Source organism: Anoplopoma fimbria, chromosome 14, assembly GCF_027596085.1.
Source record: "Anoplopoma fimbria isolate UVic2021 breed Golden Eagle Sablefish chromosome 14, Afim_UVic_2022, whole genome shotgun sequence".
In the NCBI taxonomy this organism is placed as follows: domain Eukaryota; kingdom Metazoa; phylum Chordata; class Actinopteri; order Perciformes; family Anoplopomatidae; genus Anoplopoma; species Anoplopoma fimbria.
The window spans coordinates 19,041,921-19,057,693 of NC_072462.1; the positions used below are offsets into that span (position 1 = coordinate 19,041,921).

General features: G+C 42.4%; 3 protein-coding genes across 7 annotated transcripts in view; 2 read left to right on the top strand and 1 right to left on the bottom strand.

Annotated features, from left to right (window-relative positions):
• Positions 1 to 1,434, top strand: part of LOC129102435 (syntaxin-2-like) — a 5,248-nt gene extending 3,814 nt beyond the window's left edge. For all 4 annotated transcript variants that reach the window (XM_054612586.1, XM_054612585.1, XM_054612583.1 and 1 more), the window contains 3 exons: positions 6 to 79; positions 255 to 392; positions 501 to 1,434. In XM_054612586.1, the coding sequence (XP_054468561.1) occupies positions 6 to 79; positions 255 to 392; positions 501 to 707 (419 nt within the window). In that variant the 3' untranslated portion in view covers positions 708 to 1,434. The remainder of the gene's footprint in view (positions 1 to 5; positions 80 to 254; positions 393 to 500) is intronic.
• A 1,239-nt stretch (positions 1,435 to 2,673) lies between these two features.
• On the bottom strand, positions 2,674 to 4,272 carry pgam2 (phosphoglycerate mutase 2 (muscle)). Its single transcript, XM_054612877.1, has 3 exons — positions 3,856 to 4,272; positions 3,499 to 3,679; positions 2,674 to 2,843 (listed from the first exon to the last, which is right to left on the bottom strand). The coding sequence occupies exons 1-3, from the start codon at positions 4,270 to 4,272 to the stop codon at positions 2,674 to 2,676; spliced, it is 768 nt and encodes a 255-aa protein (XP_054468852.1).
• Positions 4,273 to 8,707: 4,435 nt separating this feature from the next.
• Positions 8,708 to 11,347, top strand: nefla (neurofilament light chain a). 2 transcript variants are annotated; one of them, XM_054612521.1, is made up of 4 exons: positions 8,708 to 9,751; positions 9,902 to 10,026; positions 10,305 to 10,645; positions 10,751 to 11,347. In XM_054612521.1, the coding sequence occupies exons 1-4, from the start codon at positions 8,708 to 8,710 to the stop codon at positions 11,101 to 11,103; spliced, it is 1,863 nt and encodes a 620-aa protein (XP_054468496.1). In that variant the 3' UTR covers positions 11,104 to 11,347. The 2 variants fall into 2 exon arrangements, with proteins under 2 accessions (XP_054468496.1, XP_054468497.1); XM_054612522.1 differs by having other exon boundaries at positions 10,907 to 11,347.
• Positions 11,348 to 15,773: the final 4,426 nt, after the last annotated feature.

Sequence of the window (15,773 nt, forward strand, 5' to 3'; positions counted from 1 at the left end):
TTCAGTGGATAAAGTGACAACCGATGAAGAGTTGGAGGAGATGCTGCACCGTGACAATCTTTCCATCTTCATATCTGATGTAAGTGGAATTTCCTTCAATTATGGCCGACAAAAATATCAATGCAATAGTTAGTAATATCTACTGATGTCTTGTTTTTGTTGTCGATCACTTAGATATGCAGTTAGAATGGCATGAGAAGCTAATCAGATGCTGATTATAAAAAAAAACCACTGGTGTACTTTTCCTATCACAGATCAGCTCTGATGCTCTGATTTCAAGCCAGGCTCTGAGTGAGATTGAATCTCGTCATCAAGACATCATCTGCCTCGAGTCCAGCATCAAAGAGCTGCATGAGATATTTTCCGACACTGCCATGCTGTTAGAGATTCAGGTAAGATGGCTGTATTATTTGGAAATATTCATGACTAATGTAAAGGAATATACCGATGTCAAGGGTCTCAAGACCTGACTGGTGTTAATTATGCTTTTCTTCCATCAGGGAGACTTGATCAACAGTATAGAAAAGAATGTGACGAGTGCTGCGGAGTATGTAGACGCGTCCAAAGAACAAACCCATGAAGCAGTCACGTACAAGAAAAACCCACACAAGATAGCATCTCTCCCGAGCTTCTTCAAGTCTTTCAAGAGGAAAGCCACTGCTAAAACTGCTACTGATCAAAACGCCTCAGATTTAAACCACGACTGAGCTCCTGAACTTGTTTGAGCATTGACTGCACCAAACATCCTCATCTACATCAAAGCCCGCGCTTGACGGAACACACTTTTCATCTGATTTTTCTGTACTGTGCCTGTCTGCCCCCTCAGAGGATAAAGTTGTGTTTAATTTAAATCCGAACTCCTATGTTAAAAGGAGTGTCAACTGAAGGCGATAGGATGCTGAGACAGTTTCTGAGGTTACCCGTGGACTGTCAAAAGGACATACGACCTCAAACAATCTGAATTTTAACTATTATCAATAGTTACAGTCTCTAAAATATTTAGTTTCAGCCATGCCAGGCTTGCTCCTTTTCCAATATGATAATAAAACACACACACACACACACACACACACACACACACACACACACACACACACACACACACACACACACACACACACACACACACACACACACACACACACACACACACACACACACACACACACACACACACACACACACACACACACACACACACACACACACTGACCCAAGCAACAACACCTTCAGGATTGATTTGTTCATTACTCACAGGTAGCCAGTGCTCCCCTTAGTGGCCAGCAGATGGCATGACAACTTCAAATAGTACTCTGAAATGGGATCACTTAACTTCCCTCCTCTCTGCAGTCCTGCTCTTTGTGTTTTTGTCTGATACTGTGTGTTTTACCAATGTTGTGTTATCTAATATTAAGAAAAAAAATGTCTGTAATAACTTGCATAAACCATGCCATTCCTAAAATAAACCTATGTGATGAATGATACAGAACGTAATGTGTTTCTGGTACTTTATTGTAGCATGTGAAAGAGGGTAAAGGATTGCTGTTACTACACATACCGGAATCCATCATAATGCGGGATGTATAAAAACTATAGTTGAAGGTTTATCTTACCCATACAGATGGATAACAAATGATAAAAAACTAAATCAAGTGTTTGAGTTTGGACACTACACGCCAAAGAAAAGCTTCAGTTCTCAATGGAATTTATGTTTCAAGTCTCTAAAACTTCACTAACCTTCCTACAGATATTTCCTCATTCTGTGTTTTGATGATTGTGGTGGAGAGTGCTCTGTGACATCGGTCCAAAATCTCAAATGGGGTTTAAGGTGGTGATTGCAAAGGTCATAGGTTATAATTAACATAATTTTCCTACTCATTCAACCATTCAGTGATCCTTTATTTGCTGTAGATGGAGGCATTATTGTCCAGAAAGAGACCACGCCTAATCACTATTTAAACATATGTATTTGTTATGATCCTACACTCACTTGTATGTTTTTTTTTATTTTAATCTGTCACCTGTCTGTAGTTAGTGCACTATGAATAATTGCTTAGAATTATCATTCTCCTATGTGGGTTTCAGTGTTATCTGACTGTAGGGGAGGATAAGCAAAAACTCTCAGACAAGCTGCATCATGGGAAGTTTGCCAGGATGAACCCGCTGACTTGTCCCGATGTGCTTCTCTCTCTCTCTCTTCCCCCTCCTCCTCTCTAACCTCCTGGATAACATTTCACAGCGCCTTTGCTGATTTCCAAATGGAAAACTGTAAAGAAATAATAGATAAGGATGACAATGTAATTTGAAGAAAGGAAAGGGAGAGAGCGACGTGATAAGATAAGGGGAGAAATCAAACAGACCCTATGTAAAAACATGGTTTCTTTATTGGTTGTGCCAGAGTGGTGTGGCCTTAACATAGGGCTTGACCACAATTTAAAAGGGCTGAGTGGTGTGTGTGTTGCTGCATAAAATGTAAGGCCAGGCTGTCTGCTTGGAGTGGCAGGTCATCTCTCTGTCATTTAAACAAACAGGGCTAATGTGCTAAAAATGGCCCATTTCCAAAAGAACCATTCAACATTTCCCCAGTTGGAATGGACTACAATGATGGAGAAATGCACAGGAGGAAAAGGCTGAAGCACGAAGTGGGAAACAGTCTCTTTTTCCAGCGCAGGCTTACTTCTTGGCTTTGCCCTGGGCGGCCACGGCCTCCATGGCCTTCTTTACGGTTTCCTCATCACCGAGGAAAGCCATGGGCTTTATTGGTTTCAGGTTTGCGTCCAGCTCGTACACAATTGGAATTCCTGTGGGCAGGTTCAGCTCCATGATGGCCGCATCGGACATACCTGGAAAGACAGGCAGACGGACCAGACGGATAGAAATGCAGATCAGTAGACAGAACAGAGAGGGAATGTAATTGATACAGTAAAATGCTGTCTGGGGGCCCAGCTGGGCAGACAGAAAAGGACAATAGTGTTGCATAATTAAAGGAATCAGCACTGCAGGTTTTCTTTTCATCCGATTGTATTTTAAGTAATTTTGATCACAACAATCTGTAACTTCTGATCTAAGAAACTTGATCTGTTTATTTCTCTCATCCTTGACACCTACAGTTCCATTCCTATCTGACATTTATGCCCTTTAAGCTCTCCGGCTGTATAACTCCCTTATCCATGTCTGGCCGCTCCTTGAAAAAGTACGACCTTTATACATAAAGGTCGTGACTGTAATGAGAACCAGGCTCATGACCCTCTCTCCTGTCCCTCAGCTGAGTTCCTGCATGCTATTTTTATGCTCTGTAAGCCACAACTGTGTGTGTTTGCAAAGACAAGTGTGTGTGATTATTTAGGTCTTGGCCTTTACAATGAAAACTATTTTCACACCAAAATATTCGGGTTATTTGCAATTTGTGGTGTAACATTTTTAGTGTCAACATTCACCTCTACTTTTCACTTCAACACTTTTTTAAAGCGTCGTCCTCCTACAAACTGTAGTACTCACCCTCCAAGTGCTTGACGATGCCACGGAGGCTGTTGCCGTGGGCAGCGATGATAACGTTCTTCCCCGACTTGATTTCAGGCGCGATGACGTCATTCCAGAAAGGCAGTGCGCGGGCAATAGTGTCTTTCAGTGACTCACATGTGGGGAGCTCACCGGGCTTCAGATTCTTGTAGCGCCGGGACTGGAGGCAGTAAGTGAAAGGTAGTTTACTCCCACAACAAATGACAGAAGTTACATAACTGATTCATAAGGCAGACATTGGAGGGCTCTATGATATTATTTTCTGATTAGTGATAAAATCCTAAAATAGATTGCTGTTTCCAAATTAGCCAACACCCTTAGTTTCCGTTGTCTCACCTCACTGATGATTTTGTTGTAAGGGTGATCCTTGTCCATGGGTGGAGGTGGGGTGTCAAAGGAGCGGCGCCAGATCTTCACCTGCTCCTCTCCGTGCTTCTCGGCTGTCTCGGCCTTGTTGAGGCCGGTGAGGCCTCCGTAGTGACGCTCATTCAGGCGCCAGGTGCGAATCACGGGCAGCCACATCTGGTCCGTGCCCTCCATGATGGTCCACAGGGTCTTGACGGCACGTTTCAGCACGGAGGTATAGCACACGTCAAACTTGAGGCCTGCCTCCTTGATGGCCAGGGCTCCACGCTTGGCCTCCCCCAGACCCTTCTCACTGAGGTCGGCGTCGAACCAGCCGCAGAAGCGGTTCTCTTGGTTCCAGGCGCTCTCGCCGTGGCGGACAATAACCAAACGATGGGCAGCTGCCATGTTTACAGTGTGTGTCTTGAGTTTGACTTAAACCAAACACAGTTCCCTCAGCCCTTCTAACTTGTGCACACACCGGACACACACACACTGTCTGACCAACAGTGAGCCTGAGCCGGCATACCAAGCTCTTTTTATAGCAGCCTGGATGGTGGTGGTGCATAGCAGACAGGCCCTCTTCACTCTCCACCTGTGAGAGACATTCATGCTATGATGGACACACATGGCCAGCCAATAGAACAAAACCTCTGCTGGGCTGGTTGGACATGTGGTGGCTGGGAAGGCCAGAGGTCAGATATTAAGCCAAAAATAGCAACATGACTTTTACACTGAGATCTGTGGGGCAAAAGGGTAAAGATCAGAGTTGGCTGCAGAGAGGCGCCTCATTCTGAAACAAACAGTTTTATCACTGGGAGAGAAACTGCAGCTCATTATACTGTGTAAATTTCATATGTTTAGTAAACATTACATTTGTTCACAGGGCATAACAGGCTCAACACTTTGGTAGGGGATAATCCATGAGCAACTTGTTGCCAAAATACAGCTGACTTAGCAGCTGCATAAAGTGTGCACCCATGTGCTTTGTCTTACTTTACATGTGGCTGCCAATGCTTTCAATATTACCGACAACCACCGCAGTCTTTCACTACTCTTTACGAATAATAATCATTGTTAATACGATTGAGGTACAAATCAAGAACAGTCAAAAGATGCAGAAACAGCAAAAACCATAAAGAAAAGTGTTTAGAGTGTTACAGTTAAATGGAAAAAGGCTCCTCAAAGATCTTGAACTTCATCTTGACACATCTTTAGGAGCTCAACCGGGTCCAACCTGTAAAATCATATCTTAGAAAAATAATATTAAGTCTCTTAAATCGAGGCAGAGGGGTTTTATAAAGTGTTATTACTCTCCATGACCTGTAGGAGCTGCTGTACTTTCAGTTTTACATGAAACATGTCACCTGGCTTTTTTTTTTTATCTCAAAGGAGTTAAAGTTTAGTAATACACTGTCAGATGTACATATACAGCTTCTACAACTTATACCATGGTATTTATGCTGTACAAGCATGGGGCTGACTACAAACTAAGAGATCAAAGTGCTGCCCTGTCTCTGCAATCACTTCAACATAATTAAAGTATACTCAATGATTAAAGTTTTTCTGAGCCTGGAATGGAGAAGTGTCTCGTGTTACACCCTACTGGAAACTTTATACACCACTGCGACGAATAATCGGAGCCGAATATTCTGCAGTTTCCTTCATGAAATCGAATGTTGGGAAGGGCTCAGACTTACAGGATAGGGGTACGCTGTGCTGATGAAGCCACAGAGCCAACAACGTGAGGTAAAGTCAATGTCTCCTGTCATGCTTAATCAAATTATGATCCATATATAGAAAAATGAGAGAAATACAATTGTCCAAAAATATGATATTAATGGAGTTCCAGGCGTGATGCCAGACTGCCTGATATGAGCCTGATAAGGAGTTAGGTTACTGTAATGCACAAAGTAGGAACTGACAAGGATGATGTTGCAGGATAAACACTGGATGTGCCTTTTTACAGCTGGGTTTCTCTGGTTCTATGGTGAATTGGCGCCAAATTAATATAAACACATTTTTCAATAAGGGAATGACTGAGAATTAATCCCAAGCTCTGCTGCTAGGTTTTGGCTCTATGGTACATTTACTGTTCAACCCCTGAAGCAACAATTTTGCAGCAACAAAGAGCTGATAAACCAGTTGTAGGCTACTTGCCATGCGAGCCACTGACGGATAAAGTTACAGAGTGGCTGTTGAACATATGGTCAAACATCTAGCAGTATGATATCCATATACTTTCTTTAGGAGTTGTTGTAGACCAGATGATGGGAGTACAGAGAAGGAGAGTTAACATTTGACTTGTATTCATAAGGTTTCCAGAAAAAAGTCATAATGTGAGTTCAGTCTGTTAAACTGTTAAATCTGAGCCTGGGTTCTCAGTAGGCCAGGCCTATCATGTTACACTGGATTCTGGAGAAATGTATCAAGCTGATGAACTTTCTTTTCCCATTTAAGACATGCTTATTCATATTATGTGATGTAATATACACTATATGTCAGCAGTGTTCGTATTGTGCCTGGCTCAATGATGTGTTTTGTGATTGCCTTGTGATGCAAAAAATCTAACACCCAAAAAATTCAATTAAAGCAAATTTTGTTTCATGTCTTGTAAATGATAAACAGGCAGTATTATTATTGGTGGTGTCTGTGTATCTGTCAGCTTGTTATACAAAGCGCCCCTAATGGCCAAAAGTAAAAGTAAAAAATACTATTTATGAAGTTAATAAGCTTCACTACTATTGCCACCAAGCATGTGACAGTGAATCAGTTTTCCTCAACAACTGAACTGCCTGTTACCGGCCCCACATTGTAACTCTAACAGTAACACTACAAGGTTGCTGAATTATCTGATGTGGTCACCATGGTGATGCCTGGAGTTAATGGGAACTTTAAATGTAATATTTAGATACTGAGACTAAGGCTGTGCCTTTATGTTAATCAGCTTCACAGGCAGAACAAGCAACAACCTAGAAATTAGCACTATAGGTGAGTTAATTTGTTTGGGAAGATAAGTTAATGTTCTACTTTCTCTCTTTCATTTCCCCGTGTCCTGTAAGCGTCTCGTATGCCAAAAAACGCCCTGGTGGTGCAGATTGTCGGGCTGCTGTTAGGGTGGGGAAAAGACACAGGGGAGTTTGTGTGATCACAACTGTTACGATGACTCAGCCTGCAGCAGAGTCCATGCAGCTCCCACTGAAGTCCCGCACCTCTCACTGCCTGCCTCACTTCTGTAAGGGCACAGCACTGTCTGTAGGTACTGGGGGGCTTTGCTGCATAGGGTAAATTACTGGAGCGATCATGCACACACACACACACACACACACACACACACACACACACACACACACACACACACACACACACACACACACAACACACACAAAGGCACAAAAACACACATACACAGTTATTGCTGAAAAAGCACTGCAATACACTTCATTTATGCATGGAGCTTGAAAGCAAGATGAATTTCCCAACATATACTTTTACTGAGCCACTGCATACCTGCACACCACACACACACACACACACACACACACACACACACACACACACACACACACACACACACACACACACACACACACACACACACACACACTAGGAAAGAAAATGCATGTCAGCAGCTGGTTGTAATTGACCTGCCAGGGTATCTGTGCTGCAGATGAGAGGGACTGTTTGTCTTTTATAGAATTGAAAGAACAACCTGACAAAAGGCAAAAAACACTTTTCTTTCACTGATTAAAAATATTGCATTCAAGTTAACAAACTATGAAGATTATCTCTATTATTTATGTTTCATTAGTGATGGTAACGCTTGCTTTCTCCCACGTCCAATCATAAGGAGAACATTTTATAGCTTATTCATTATTTACTGTACATATCTTGTGACACTGGCACATACATTTTCTCATTACATCAATATAGGTCTTTTTTGGTGAACTAGATAAGTATATAACTGTATATACTAAGATAGTATATGTTCCTAGTTTACCAAAATGGCTTTTACAGAGTCAGAAAATGACAAGAGAAAAGCTGAATATATATAGTAAATATTATCAACCACAAGGAAAAAACTGACACAATATGTGTGTACTACTAATTAACCAATCTCTAAGCAAACAGCCATCTTATTGAAGGACCAAGACGTTTAAGAATATTTTTTTCTTCTCTATTTCGTCTATAGTGTCTTAAACATGTTACCTCTCATCGTCTGTTTGGGTGGGATTTTATCATTGCAGGCCTTGTGAGTTTATGGATGTAGTTTTGCACTACACCAGAAGGAGAGATGCTGTGTCACGGTTCTATATCAGGGCACCCCCCTCCCCTCTCTCTCCTGCAGCGACGATAGCACAACAAACAGGTCTAACCATGTTTTTTTGTTCTATATAGAAAATGGAACTCCTAATAAAATGTATGACAGTTTTTTGCAGCACAAGTCAAAATAACTGATTCTTTTTTTTTAAACTTAAGTAAAACAAACATAAGTATAGATCCATGTAACATGTATTTTTGCCACCTCTTCCGTCTTGTCTTTTCTACTCTCTATCTTTAACTAATTTCCCTCCTACGCTCATATCCCCAAGGACCCTCTGTGTCTCATTTCTTGCCGCTGCAGTGAAAGCCTATCGAGTATGCATTGTCAGAGTTTGGGGTAAAGCGCTTGCGTCAGAGCTCACTGTCCTGCTATAAAAGCACCGGCTGCTGCTGCAGCAAGCAGTCGAGGCTTAAACCTGAGCCCTTTCTACACCTCCACACATACACACACACACACACACATACACACACATACACAAAGAGGAGAGGGAGAGCAGCCTGTCCTCCCACCACTTTAGCCATGAGTAGCATCGGATATGACCCCTTCTACTCCGCCTCGCCATACAGGCGCTGGTATGCCGAGGCCCCCCCTCGTGTCGCGGTGACCAGAGGGAGGACCCACTCCGTCTACTCCTCCCATGCCTCCCCGCTGTCCTCCTCCCGTCTGCAGTACTCCTCTCCTGGCCGGGTGCTGCTCTCTTCCTCCTCACAAGCCGCTTCCGTGGAGCTGGAGCTCAGCCAGGCCGCCCAGATCAGCTCTGAGTTCCGCACCGTTCGCACCCAAGAGCGCGGCCAGCTGCAGGACCTCAACGACCGCTTTGCCGGCTTCATCGAGAGGGTGCGTGAGCTGGAGCAGCAGAACCGGGCTCTGGAGTCAGAGCTGCTGCTGCTGAGGCAGAGGTACACCGAGCCGTCCCGCCTGAGAGCGCTGTATGAGCAGGAGGCCCGGTCCCTGAGAGCTGCTGTGGATGAGGCCAGGGCGGAACAACAGGCTGTCCTGGGACAGAGAGAGAGGCTGGAGCAGACCCTAAGTGCCTTGCAGGGTCGATATGAGGAGGAAGTGCTGGCTCGCGAAGAGGCCGAGGGCAGGCTGATGGACACCCGCCGCGAGGCTGACCAGGCTGCCTTAGCTAAGGCTGGCCTGGAGAAGAGCGTCGAGTGTCTGCTGGAGGAGCTGGCCTTCCTCAAGAGGATTCACGAGGGCGAGGTGGTTGAGCTTCAGGCCCAGGTCCAGATGAGTGTCCAGGTGGCAGTGGAGTCCGAGGCCGCAACTCCTGACCTCTCCGGGGCTCTCAGGGACATCCGGTCCCAGTATGAAAGGCTGGCGGCAAAAAACATGCAAGCAGCAGAAGAGTGGTTCAGGGGGAAGGTGGGCTCCATGACCGAAACTGTGGCCCAGCACAGCGACGCCATGAGAAGCTCCAAGGGCGAAGCAGGAGAGTACCGACGCCAGCTCCAGGGCCGCCTGCTGGAGATCGATGCGTGCAGAGGCATCAATGAATCCCTGGAGAAACAGCTGCATGAGATGGAGGACAAGCAGAACGCTGAGATAGATTCTATGCATGTCAGTGGTGTATTCTATCGTAATGGGTTATTATTTTCCAGATCTTTTGATATTTGGGGTTATTACTCTTAAAAAGTATTACTTAAGGGTTTTTATTGCATTTAACCTTGTATGTCCTTTAGTCCTAACTTGACATTGTCTTCTTTTTAGGACACCATTGCAGAGTTGGAGAGTGAGCTGAGGGGAACCAAACAGGAAATGGCTCGCTACCTGAAAGAATACCAGGACCTTCTGAATGTCAAGATGGCTCTGGACATTGAGATTGCTGCATACAGGTGAGGAGCAGCAGCAGTGAGTCTGAGAAATCATACTGGATTAAGGTCAAAATATATGTTCAAACTAAGATGGAGTATATCTAACGTTTTATATCTGCAAAGTTTATGGCATAACTAAATGTAGAATTTGTTCAGGCTCTCAGCATGGGATAATAAAATCAAAAAGAGCAGGCAACGTTTTATTTTGGTAAACACATTCTGGGATAAAGCCCTAATCAACTCACTGAGTCCCCATGGCCTGCATTACTCATCACATTTCTTTTCCCCAACCTCTACAGGAAGCTTCTAGAAGGGGAGGAGTCTCGTTTCAGTGTAGGAGTGCCTGGGAGTGTGTCCTCTCTGTACAGCCACAGTTACTCGGTGCCCTCCTTCACCCGGCCCGTCCTTTCCAGCCTGAGTTCTAGCACCTCCTACCTGATGACATCACACCTCCTCAGCTCCAGCTTCAGCACCACCGAGGGGATCATCTCTGCCAGCCACGCCCAGAAAGCAGAGGCCAGCCCACCTGGGGAAGAGGAGGTGGAGGAGGAGGAAGCAGAGGAGGAGGTAAAAGAGGAGGAGGAGGAGAAGGAAGAAGAGGGAGGAGAAGAGACAGAGGAGACAAAGGAGGAAGAGGAGGGTTAGTGCATTGTTTTTGATTATGTTCTGTAATTTTCTCAATCTAATTATTTAATTAATAATATTTAATGACAAATATTAATACAATTCTCATATATTGACGCAGGTGGTGAGGAGGAGCCCAAGGAAGAAGTGACAGAGGCCGCTGAAGATGACGGGGAAAAAGAGGACAAAGCAGAAGCAGAGGAGACCGAGGTTAAAGAGGAAACCCAAGAGGAGGTAAAAACAGAAGGAAGCGATGACAAAGATGAGGATGCAAAAGAAGAAGAAAAAGAGGAGAAGGAAGAGGTAAAGAAAAGTGAAGAGAAAGAAGAAAAAGTGGATGCCAAGAAAGACGACAAAGATGAAAAAGCTGCTGTGAAAACAGAAGTCAAAGCTGAAGCCAAAAAGGAGAAAGAGGAAGAAAAAGTAGCCAAACCGGAAGCTGCAGAAGAAACAAGCACAAAGGGTGAAAAGTAAACCAGTAGCAGCAGACAACTTCAATCAAGACTGTTCATTAGCTCAATAACCAGTAGAGGCATCTACGCTATCCTCTCAAACCTGCTTGTTAACATGGTGCTCAATAAAACAGTCCAATAGCCATTTGCAGCAACAAATCAAGGTTAACTGCTTGCCAATACCAATAGTCCATAAAGGTCTGGTTGCACACTTCCTGATGAGTGTAATATGTATAATTGCTGAGTTCAAAAGTGAGTGTGTGAGATTATGGTGGTTTAATAAACACCTCTTAAAGCCATGTGTGTCACTGATTTTGTGCTTTGGTGAACCATAAACAAGTCCTGATATAACTTTAAACATCCTTTATCTCTGTAAAAACAGCTGTTTTGTAGGTTAGACATGTTAGCATGTGTCATTCATTAATTCCTTGTTTCCCAGTCACTCAGGCCATTAGAAACACTGTCAGTGACTAATTATAAACTAATTCAAGAGCAAAGGGGACCCGCACACAACCCCTCCAAAACTATTTTTAATATAGATAAATAAATGGTATACCTATACCTATATACATCTCTCTCTCTCTCTCTCTCTCTCTCTCTCTCTCTCTCTCTCTCTCTACAAAATAATAATATTAATCTTGTCACACCCCTTTTAATGTTGGTCATCTATATGGGTTGTAATCCTGGAATTGCAGCTCCCATAATGCTTTGGTGGATGTAAACAGGAAGTATAAAGTTGAGGCGTGTAATGCTGTAGGCTCCACAGTCTACGTATGTGGCTTACTTGAGCCCCTTTTTTTTTTTTAAATCCTATATTACTTTGTATTTTGGCACCATTACAAAATGACGAATTAACTATTACCAGTTCCTGTTTGCAATGTAACATTATCCATGGATGTACAGAAAAATAAAACTGCATTACTTTGATACTGAAGAAAACTTGTTTTTATCACTTATGTGTTATGTGTAAATGTGTGCCATCTTTGTTTTAAATTGCTGCAATCAGCGTTAAGGGGTTTTTGAATTACCCCACTTACTTCCATTAAATGAGCGTTATTAGCTGCTGCTGCAACTGCTGACTGTTGGAAAATCAGCCGAACTCTAATAAAAACCTCTATTATTAAATGTATTACAACCGGGGTTTTTGCTGCTACAGCATTAGTTGGTCTGATATGACCTGTAGCTTATAGTGGATAGTTAAGTAACGTTAGTGTTGGCAACTGCTTTGAAACTGCCTTTACAACTCTCAACTACTTGTGTTCCCGTTAAATTACAATATAGCATGTAATATAAATTCATTTTAATTGGTTTATCACAAATGTAAAACAGGAAGTTAACCCAGTACGTTATACCTCTCGAGGAGTTTGTTGTTCCTGCTCGCGACCTTGGCTCGTGACCCATTTCCAGTTAAGGGGTTAACTATAGTTAACTATACAGTCCATGAAGTAATAGAGTGGAGGCAAACGATATCCGTTATTATCTATTAATTTAAACCAATGACTATAGTGTATGAACAGCGTAAATGGTGATTACAGGATGATTGTAAATGCTAAACATAGTGCAACACTTCACAGAAAAACGGAATTAAATGACTCAAACTTAAGTTTGCTGAATTGAGCTAATTTTAGCTAACATCAAGGCTAGTAGTAGAGGCTAAATCCCATTAAGTAGGGCTTAATTGAGCACATCTGTATTTTCACTGTTCCTATATAAGAGAAACAATGTGGTTTTCTTTTCAAAAGTTACATATACAGTGGGGGAAATAATTATTTGATCCCTTGCCGATTTTGTAAGTTTGCCCACTGACAAAGAAATGAACGATCTATAATTGTTATGGTAGGTTTATTTTAACAGTGAGAGACAGAATATAAAAAAAATAATCCAGAAAATCACATTATATAAAAGTTATAAATTGATTTGCATTTGATTGAGTGAAATAAGTATTTGAGCCCCTACCAACCAGCAATAATTCTGGCTCCCACAGACCGGTTAGATTAGTCCTTTCACTTTAAGAAAGTACTCTGAATCTCAACTCGTTACCTGTATGAAAGACATCTGTCTCAATTCATTACCTGTTTAAAAGACACCTGTCCACAGAATCAATCAATCAGATTCCAACTTCTCCACCATGGGCAAGACCAAAGAGCTGTCTAAGGACGTCGGGGCAAAGATTGTGGACCTGCACAAGGCTGGAATGGGCTACAAGACCATCGGAAAGCAGCTTGGTGAGAAGGAGACAACTGTTGGTGCGATTATTCTGAAATGGAAGAAACACAAAATGACCATCAATCGCCCTCGGTCTGGGGCTCCACGCAAGATCTCGCCTCGTGGGGTATCGATGATCATGAGAAAGGTGAGGGATCAGCCCAGAACTACACGGGAGGAACTTGTTAATGATCTCAAGACAGCTGGGACCACAGTCACCAAGAAAACCATTGGTAACACACTACGCCGTAATGGATTAAAATCCTGCAGCGCCTGCAAGGTCCCCCTGCTCAAGAAGGCACATGTACAGGCCCGTCTGAAGTCTGCCAATGAACACCTGAATGATTCAGAGAAGGCTTGGGAGAAGGTAATGTGGTCAGATGAGACCAAAATCGAGCTATTTGGCATCAACTCAACTTGCCGTGTTTGGAGGAAGAGAAATGCTGATTATAACCCCAAGAACACCATCCCCACCGTCAAGCATGGAGGTGGAAACATTATGCTTTGGGGGTGTTTCTCTGCTAAGGGGACAGGACGACTTCACCGCATCGAGGGGAGGATGGACGGGGCCATGTACCGTGAAATCCTGGGCAACAACCTCCTTCCCTCAGCCAGGACACTGAAAATGGGTTGTGGATGGGTCTTCCAGCACGACAATGACCCAAAACATACGGCCAAGGCAACAAAGGAGTGGCTCAAGAAGAAGCACATTAAGGTCATGGAGTGGCCTAGCCAGTCTCCGGACCTTAATCCCATAGAAAATCTGTGGAGGGAGCTGAAGCTTAGAGTTGCCAAGCGACAGCCTCGAAACCTTCAGGATTTGGAGAAGATCTGCAAAGAGGAGTGGACCAAAATCCCTCCTGAGATGTGCGCAAATCTGACCTCTGTGCTTGCCAACAACGGTTTCTCCACCAAGTACTGAGTCATGTTTTGTTAGGGGATCAAATACTTATTTCACTCGATCAAATGCCAATCAATTTATAACTTTTATATAATGTGATTTTCTGGAAAAAAAAATTTTTGATATTCTGTCTCTCAATGTTAAAATAAACCTACCATAACAATTATAGATCGTTCATTTCTTTGTCAGTGGGCAAACTTAAATCGGCAAGGGATCAAATAATTATTTCCCCCACTGTAGTCCTATTCTTAATGTGTCAAAGCAGAAGTGACTGATTCCCATTATTGACAATATTATTATTATTATTATTATTATTATTATTATTATTATTATTATTATTATTATTAACCGTTATTGAATGCTTTTACTGACAAACTAAGATAAATAATGATGATAATGATTACTCTGGCGTGAAAGTCTGCTCTTTTTTATTTTTCCTTTTACGTGTTAAATACAAAAAAGGCCCTCATTGAAAGTAATCATGTCTTGATACAAGATGACCCATAAGCTCGTTTTTGCAGTTACCTGAAATGACTACTTTTACACAAAAGACTAGTAGTAACAGTTTTTCAGTCACAAGTACAAGTACATATATAATCTTCTCTAATGTGATAAGAGAACATCGGAACAAACACCCACTGATGCACATTATCCTCTGACACCTGGCATCACCCATCAGCTGCTCTGTTATTTTACTCCCTTGGGTCGATGTTAAGTTTAGACAGTCTGCAGCAGAAAGCTCTCTGCATCAGGTTTGGTGCAAACAGCCCTGGTGGTGGATTAAAAAAACTACTGCAGTGGTATTTCTTTGCACTTAGTAGATAACATCCGTTGGGTATTTTGCTGTTGACAAAAAAAAAAAACAAAGCCACACAATATTAAAAACTGTTGGCAAAGTAGTTCAGCAGAACATCAATTTAATTGGAATCTGAAGAAGTATCTTTCAGCAGTAACCATAAGCCAAAAAATGTAATATTGCCTATCCTTTCAGCATGGTCATACTTTTTAATATTAGATTAGATAAATTACATTCTTGGTGATTTTTTTTCCAAAGGACATCATTTGCAAATTTGTCAGATTCAATTTTCTTGTAAATATTTAAGAGCTGCTTTCTATGATGAAATAATTTTGGTCAGATTTCAGATAATCGTAAATCTTAATACAGCATTACATTATACACATTTATGTGGCACCTAGAACTCGATCTGGTTAAGTGTGAAATCCATAAAGGCGTATATGTAGGTCATCTAAAACTGTGTCTTGTCTCACTTGTGTGTCTTGTATGTCGTGTGTGTGTGTGTGTGTGTGTGTGTGTGTGTGTGTGTGTGTGTGTGTGTGTGTGTGTGTGTGTGTGTGTGTGTGTGTGTGTGTGTGTGTGTGTGTGTGTGTGTAGAATCACAATGAATGAAGCTTGAACCTATTATAGGTTATATAGGATATAATACTCTTTTTTTTTACCTAAAGCCATTCATTTCATAACAAAACATTTATTATAAAGCTCTTTTCTGACAAGTTGTAATACTTTCAACCACTTACTAACTACTTATTGTAACTACTCTAATGTAATGTTGAATATATGTATAAGC

Excerpts from the sequence above, each read along its gene's own strand:
- pgam2 (XM_054612877.1), bottom strand. The coding sequence starts at position 4,272 with ATGGCAGCTGCCCATCGTTTGGTTATTGTCCGCCACGGCGAGAGCGCC. Across the intron at positions 3,680-3,855 it reads ACAACAAAATCATCAGTGAG|TCCCGGCGCTACAAGAATCT; the intron begins GTGAGACAACGG and ends TACTGCCTCCAG. Across the intron at positions 2,844-3,498 it reads CATCGTCAAGCACTTGGAGG|GTATGTCCGATGCGGCCATC; the intron begins GTGAGTACTACA and ends CTGTCTTTCCAG.
- nefla (XM_054612521.1), top strand. The coding sequence starts at position 8,708 with ATGAGTAGCATCGGATATGACCCCTTCTACTCCGCCTCGCCATACAGG. Across the intron at positions 9,752-9,901 it reads CTGAGATAGATTCTATGCAT|GACACCATTGCAGAGTTGGA; the intron begins GTCAGTGGTGTA and ends TCTTCTTTTTAG. Across the intron at positions 10,027-10,304 it reads ATTGAGATTGCTGCATACAG|GAAGCTTCTAGAAGGGGAGG; the intron begins GTGAGGAGCAGC and ends CAACCTCTACAG.